This window comes from Zootoca vivipara, chromosome 8, assembly GCF_965207765.1.
Source record: "Zootoca vivipara chromosome 8, rZooViv2.hap1.1, whole genome shotgun sequence".
NCBI classification, from domain to species: Eukaryota; Metazoa; Chordata; class Lepidosauria; order Squamata; family Lacertidae; genus Zootoca; species Zootoca vivipara.
Genome location: NC_142591.1, coordinates 53,358,643 through 53,366,135, shown reverse-complemented (window position 1 = coordinate 53,366,135; position 7,493 = coordinate 53,358,643). Strand labels below are relative to the sequence as shown.

General features: G+C 42.2%; 1 protein-coding gene across 2 annotated transcripts; it reads left to right on the top strand.

The window, feature by feature from the left end:
• The first annotated feature begins 66 nt into the window (after positions 1-66).
• LOC118090476 (E3 ubiquitin-protein ligase RNF4) lies at positions 67-7,273 on the top strand. Of its 2 annotated transcripts, none has more exons than XM_035126249.3 (2): positions 67-173; positions 3,182-7,273. In XM_035126249.3, exon 2 carries the CDS (start codon positions 3,228-3,230, stop codon positions 4,068-4,070), a length of 843 nt encoding a protein of 280 aa, XP_034982140.1. In that variant the 5' UTR covers positions 67-173; positions 3,182-3,227; the 3' UTR covers positions 4,071-7,273. The 2 variants fall into 2 exon arrangements, with proteins under 2 accessions (XP_034982140.1, XP_088532443.1); XM_088676317.1 differs by lacking the exon at positions 67-173 and adding an exon at positions 547-685.
• The last annotated feature ends 220 nt before the right edge of the window (positions 7,274-7,493 follow it).

The window sequence follows — 7,493 nt, the reverse complement described above, 5'->3', positions numbered from 1 at the left end:
CGAATTGCGGAGGGGTGGAGTGGAGGAGGAGGAAGTGACGTTTTAACGTTCTGAGCGGTCGGGTGTAGAGCTGTGTGGGAGCCTCGGAGAGGAAGGTGCGCGCGAGTCTTCGGAGGGAGGCTGCTCGAGAAAGTGTTGCCGTGTGGATTTCTGCAGCGTCGTACATTTCTGTGGTGGGTTTAAAACAGGATTTGTTCCCCTTTTGGGGCCTCTGGGTAGCAGGAGCGGCCGCTAGAGGTTGTTCTGAGGTAGTTTCGTCCCGTACAGAGGAGGGTCGGGGAAGCGTTTCTCGGAAGACTGCCATTATACGCCGGATGTTCGTGACTGGTAGGCCCTGGCTGTCGTCTTCAAAAAGGCCGCTCCTCGGCAGGGCCTTTCCCTTCAGTGGGGCTGCTTTGAAGGCTAAGGGTTCCGTGGGGCTGGGGCGGGAAGGAGGCAATTCCTCAAAATCGAAACTGCAACGAATGTATTTGGGTGTGGTTCGAGCTCTGCGCAAGGGGACAGCGATGGGAGGCTTTTTGGAATCATGGTGGTCTAGCCAGGGAACAGGAAGTGCGCACAATCTCGTTCTTTGGCGGACCTGAGGGCTGTTCTCGGGCAACATTCGCCGCTCTGAGGAGCCCCAGCCTCTCCCCTCCTCCCCACCCCGCGACCTTCGAACTGTGAACGGAGACGGCCCTGGAAGGTTTGTGCCAACAATTCACATCTCCCCAGCTCAAAGGTTGGAAGCAGGCCTCTGGCTAGTTGCTGACCAAGCCAAACATCGGAGTTGCCAGCCTCTTTGTCAGTACCTCATCCCGACAAAGAAGTGCGGTGCTCCCCCCACCACCACCCGGCTTCCTCTGCCCTGGGTTCAGCTGCCAAACCAGCCTCTAGCCTTTCTCCTAGCTTTGGAGCTGGGAAAGTGGCAGCAAGTGCCTGGTGGTCTAGTCCATGGGTAGGCAAACTAAATCCGGCCCGCGGGCAGTCCGAGAATCAACATGTTTTTACATGATTAAATGTGTCCTTTTATTTAAAATGCATCTCTGGGTTATTTGTGGGGCATAGGAATTCGTTCATTATTATTTTTCAAAGTATGGTCCGCCCCCCCCCCACAAGGTCTGAGGGACAGTGGACCAGTCCCTGGCTGAAAAAGGTTGCTGACCCCTGTATCTAGTCGCTGTTATGGAGATAAGACATTTATCATCTTAAATATGAGATTGTATGTAACCCTTTTCAGTATAGCCCACCCAAAGTGGCACACAACAGGCTTGACTCAATAGATGTCCACTGTGTTATGTACCAAATGGTACCAAAAATCCTCGGGTGAAGTTTCCTTGCAGATAATCTGGTTTTATTGCATTCCTGGAGGTTACGTGGCTAATATATTTAATAGACAGATGTTGAACTTCTCGTCTTTCTGATGAGCTCTATCCAGTGTGTTATAACACTCAGGTGTATAAACTAATCACCAAATGGCACCATAAACTTGGATTATGGTCACCACAGAATGTCTAGGTGCCATTTTTCCCCAGGGGAGTTTACTATTATTATTAATTTCATTTATGTACTGCTTTATATTTTACAGAAAAATCTCAAAGCTGTTTACAACACATTAAAACCTCAAGTAAAAATCTAGAACAAATTCAAGCTTCAAGGAAAATATTTCAGATCCTTCTCTTAAGTGACATTTGGCTTTCCCCATATTTATTTATCTACTTAATTTATAGCTGCCCGGGAGCAGAAGTACTCTAGCAAGTCAGTGAGATGTAGTGATTAGAGATCAGGGTTAAAATCCCCACTCAGTCATGAAGTGCACTGGGTGACTTTGGAGTCAGTCACAGCCTCTTAACCTACCTCACAAGCTTATTAACTGGGGAGGGGGTGAAGCATGTACTCTTTGGAGAAAAAGGTGGCATATAAATGCAGTGAATAAGCTCTTCTGCTTAGCTGCTAAAGAAAGCCGGAGAGGCCAGCCAAATGGAGATGTCTGTTGCCAACATGGCAACAAATGGACTTATGCTTTAAGTCCCTTTCCTATTTCCCCTAAAATATAAATCCTGTTTTTTACTGCTGGCACAACCTGGATCAACATCTTAGTGGAGCTATCCACTATGACCCTAACATCTCTGTTCTTGGTCAGCCACTGTCAACTCAAACCTCAGTGGCATATACACAGTGTTAGGGTGTTTTACCCCAACATGCATCACTTTACCCTTGTTTCGATTGCAAACCACGTTACTGGAAATCTCAACTTTGTTACAAGGTGGCGCCCCTGAGTAGCAGAAAGCCAGGCTGGGCAAAATGGTTGGTTCCAAAAAGGTTATAGCATGTAGACCTTTATGCTGGGCATACTCTGAGCTTGGAAAATGTCGACAACTTGTGCAACTAATTTCTGTGCTACATTGCCATCTTTTGGCTTTATGTTTAAACTCTTTGTACATTTTTCTGTTATGGATCAGTAGCCATTGCTCATGCCTGGGCTTTTGCAAGTCTAGACCTATTAATATCAACAGCCTAGTTTGGAATTTTCAGGGAACCTTTCCTTTAAACATGCCCTCTGATAAACTAAACACAATCTTGTCTCTAAGGATGAGTTCTTGGCCAGTTCAAAATGCAGTCTCTTGCTTCTTGTCTTAACTCTTTTAGAATATTCCTTATCCCTCATCAAGGTTGAGCTGCTAAGATTGATACCTCTCAAAATCAGAATGTTTTCTTGATTCAATATTTCAATGCTTTTAAGGCATTTGCAAGGGTTTGATTTGTAGTATCTGCATAGATATTATTTATTTTCCATTGCCCTATTGCTAATAATAGATTGTAGGCAATTTTAATTCCTTCATGCTGAGGCCTTGGTGATCGTTGGGTAGACTTGATGCTTATTTGTGCATTGAAAGGGGATGCATACTGACTTGGTTCAGTTCTCAATCTGATCTTTGAGCCAGGAATTGGAGCAGAGACACCAAGAACCACCAACCTCCATTCCAGCTGCAGCACAGCCCAGTTGACTAAGGGAGAGTTGAACAATGTGATAAAATCATACTCTAGAGGAACAGAGCATTTGGTTTTTTTAAAAAATACATTCACATACCACAATGTGGGTGGGTACAGTCTTGTGTTTTGTGGCTAGTCACTTTGAAATATGTATATGGGCAATCTGTGTCATGTATCAGGATTTATCATGCATTTCTTTTGTTCCTAGAATACTAGTTTAATTGGGAGTTTGGCCTCTTCTGCCTCTATGTACCATGAGCCCAACTGATGCCAAGCGTTGTGCCAAGCGCAAGAAGAATAAGAAGGGCAGTGGCCTAGGCTTAGCGTGTATCGCTGGTGCCCTGGAGATCAAGCCTGCAGGGTCTGCTGCTTCAACCCCTGCTTCTCCCTCTTCATCCCCATCAACCTCCTTTGTGGCCTCCTTGCAAATGGCTGCTGCTGCAGCAACAGTTTCTAGCACTGGAAATGATCTGGTAGCCACTCCTATGATTTCCAGTGAAAGGATGGGGAAGACCGAGCTGCCCAAAAAGCGCTGTGGAGGGACAATTAATTCTAGACAAACACGCAAGCAAAGTAGAATTGCTGCTTCAGCTGCTGAAGCAGCTTCACAGGCCGCTTCACAGGCAGAGCCAATTGACCTCGAAGAAGGTGCTTGTGAAGAAGTCGTAGACCTTACTTGTGAATCTTCAGAACCAGTAGTCGTTGATCTGACACACAACGATTCTGTTGTGATAGTTGAAGAAAATGTTCGACGAAGAAATCAAGAGTTAAGGCAACAACTGCCTGACAGCTGTGTACTAAGTAGTGACGATGATGACGCAAGAGATAATGATGTGGTGCTGACTGGTACATTGCCCAGAGAATTAGAATTGCTTGATGATGGAATTTCAAATTCACGGCGTTCAGGTACCGTGAGTTGTCCAATTTGCATGGATGGCTACTCTGAAATTGTGCAGAGTGGGCGGCTCATTGTATCAACAAAGTGTGGTCATGTCTTTTGTAGTCAGTGCCTCCGTGATTCGCTTAAAAATGCTAATTCTTGCCCAACTTGTAGGAAGAAGCTTGGTTACAAACAATATCATCCAATTTATATATGAAGCTTTAAATTCTTCTCTGAAGACTCTAACTTGAACTTCTATGGATCCTGCATAAACTTATACCTCTGCAAACAAAGGGTTATAGATCACATATGTGCCCACTTGTGAAGTTGATTTGTGAACTTTTCTAGTTGGCCTTTTTATTGGCCAGTCCTACTCATGGGCTTTGTTTTGCTTTGATACTCGTACCAACGCATTTGCTGAAGAACAGTGTGTGAGAAGCAACTAGTGTTGCTGTGTTACTTTCAAAGAACTTGCCTGAAACGTTTGCAAAATGTATTGACCACTTTGGGGGACAGTGTGAATGCATTTTGTTCAGGACTTTGGAGTCATTATGATCATGATAGTACAAGTAAAAGTGGCAAACGACTTTTGTGCTGTTCACTCTTTAAGAATTGATACCAAATGTTATCTCTTTACCCATGATGAGCCTCCTTTTGTGGAAACTTCAGAATTTCATATGGGACACGACTTTATAATCATACTGCAACACACTTGCAATATCAGATGTGTAAATACTGTATTTGGATGCATTTTTTAAGCAACACAGAAGACAAAGACTATCTGTAAGAAATACTTGGCTGTTACAGCCATACCTATAAGCAAATATTGTATGTGCACACCTTACATCTGGAGAGGGGGAGGAGGTGTGGTTACTTATCTTGGCCCTGTTAGATACTCATGATATAATGCTAAACATCTTTATATCAAACAAAACACAAAAAACCTTAATGATGTACTAATTAGTTAACATTTTAAGAATCTTCTGTTGCGGACATGCTTAATCGTAAGTGATTCAATCTTCAGTGTTTTGAAAACTCTCACATCATGGCCTGCTTGCCATTTGACAGTATTCAGAATGTTGTGCAGCTTTCTCAGATCTGGTGCCCACCAAATGTTTTGGACTGCAACTCCCATCATCCCCAGTTAGCACAGTTGTTCTGGCTGGGACTGATGAAAGTAGTAGTAGTCTGAAGCATCTGAAGGGCACTAGGTAGGGGACAGCTCATGCTATATGGAATTTAGTTACTTTACTAAGTTCAGAACTAAGCATTTTCTGATGACTTTCTATTTTCATGTGTAAAGCTGTGGCATATTAGGTTCATGGGATTTCTGTATCACTGATAAGTTTCTCATATTCGTTACAGTGCAGCTTGGAGTCTGTCCGCAAGTCCATTTTCTGAGCTTCAGATTATTTCTTCTGTAAGGGAAGCACTGGAAATTGCCCCACCCCAAAACAACAACATGAACCCAGTACCTCCATCAGCAGGGAGAAAAGAGCTGTGCAAGCTGCACAAACACAGGCTCTGTCAGGAACATACTGAAAAAACAGGAACGATGGGTCCTTACCTACACTAATATGCAATAAGTCAATTAAAGTATACAAAATGTAATAGTATAAGATCAGAAGTGTACAAATATTAGCAAGCATTTAAAATAGAATATTTGCTCATTGTTGGAGCTGTAGAGAAAATTTTAGATGCCTTCTAACCTCCTGGGTTATGATAGAAAAGCTAAGTTCATGTTAAGAAGTTTAAATATGCAGAAAATTGTACAGTTAAAGGGTCACGATTTTTAGCTTTCACTGATATAGGTATCCTTCAGAGGTGCTGGCCTCATCATAGGTGCTTTAGGCATTTGACTCAGGGCTGCATCTAAATGACCAAACCATGTGATTATGCTACCAGTGTAGCTGAGCACTTTAGATGCAGCATGTGTTGCTTTCAGATTGCAGCTCCTGCACCACTGAGAATTTTTAAGGCCACAATAATTGTATAATGGAGTTTGAGAAATGTTTCATCTTTTACCAGCTTAGCAAAATATCTCTCACATATTGGGGATGCTTTGGTTCTTCATAATTTATAAAAAGTTCAAGTTTGCAATCTTCTAGTAACTGGTAAAAGCCATTTCAGCAGGCATCTGGAAATGTATCAATTCAAACATCAGCCATTAAATCTTAATACTGTACACTCTAAAGTCCATGGCAAAATAGGTATCCATCTTGTCAGAGGCAAGACAGGAATTTTGAGGAAGTAATGATGCAGTTTTACAGAGAGTTACTTGTAAGTTCCATTGAGTGGAACTGAATGGAAGCCTGAATGAGGCTTATTTTTCATCTAATGTGTTGGATTACATCAGGAGTTATAAATTATTTAATAAACCTATTTCCCTAGTCTTAAGAGGGTGTGCAGTTATATTCATGCTTTAGTAGTATATTGTTTCATATGGTATACCTCTACCTGAATATTTGATTAACAAAAAAGGGTGCTAAGTTTGAATGTTCTAGCTACAGAGTACACAGTTCTCAGCACTAACTTTAAATTTAGCACACTGTAGGTCCACCTGGTTCTGGCTTTAAACTATAGTTTAATGTTACCTGAATAAGCCTTGGGCTCATCAATTGCTCCTTCCCCTTGTCTGTGTGACAGTGAGGAAGCTTTCACTTTCATTTTTAATTAGCAACAGTTCAGCATTATGTCCAAACATAGAAAAGTGTTTAGTCTTCACTGTACGGTGGAACCTCAGTTGTTGAAAGTAATTTGTTCTGGAAGACCGTTTGACTTCCAAAATGTTCAACAGCCAAGGTGCAATTGCCGGTTGGCAAAATCCATTGAAAAAATGTGGAAACCCGCCTCTGAAGCTATTCAGCTTCCGAGGCGCGTTAGAAAACAGAAGCATTTACTTCTGGGTTGTCGGCGTTTGAAAGGCAAAACGTTCAACTTCCAAAGTGTTTGACAACCAAGGTTCCACTGTAATATACTAAAACAACCCAAGTTCCACCACAAAGTTGAATTGTTTCATTAATCCATAGTTGAGATTACCCAGAGTTTAGTGTTTGGACATAAATCACTGTGGTTGATTTATAATTGAACTGACATCTTCTATTACCCTCTTCACTGAAAGAGTGGGGAAGGGAGCACAAAAGCCTGAGGCATGTGCATGTAACACTGAATCATAGTTCAGTGTTGTGTCTGAACAAGGCCATTCTGTCTGCATTGTCAAAAACCATTTTGGTTTCAGGGCAAGTGATACTGGCTGAAGATGCATGGATTTAAGAACGAATATTCAATTCTCTGTTGCCTCTCTTTTTCCATTTGTAAATTTGTATATTTTTTCTTATTTAAATGTATTCCTGTGTGTATATCAGCTTTGCTTTTTGGAATCTTAATTTGGCAAATAAAATCTAGGCAAATAAATTTTAACTGCAGTTGAAAATAAAGGTTTTTCTCTTCGAAATTGGCAGGGGGAGAAACTTGGATGTTTAAAGGCAGGCATAGGCAACCTTGGCTCTCCAGATGTTTTGGAACTACAACTCCCATAATCCCTGACCACTGCCCCTGTTAGCTAGGGATCATGGGAGTTGTAGTTCCAAAACAGATGGAGAGCCAAGGTTGTCTATGCCTGTTTAAAGGTATAGCTGTT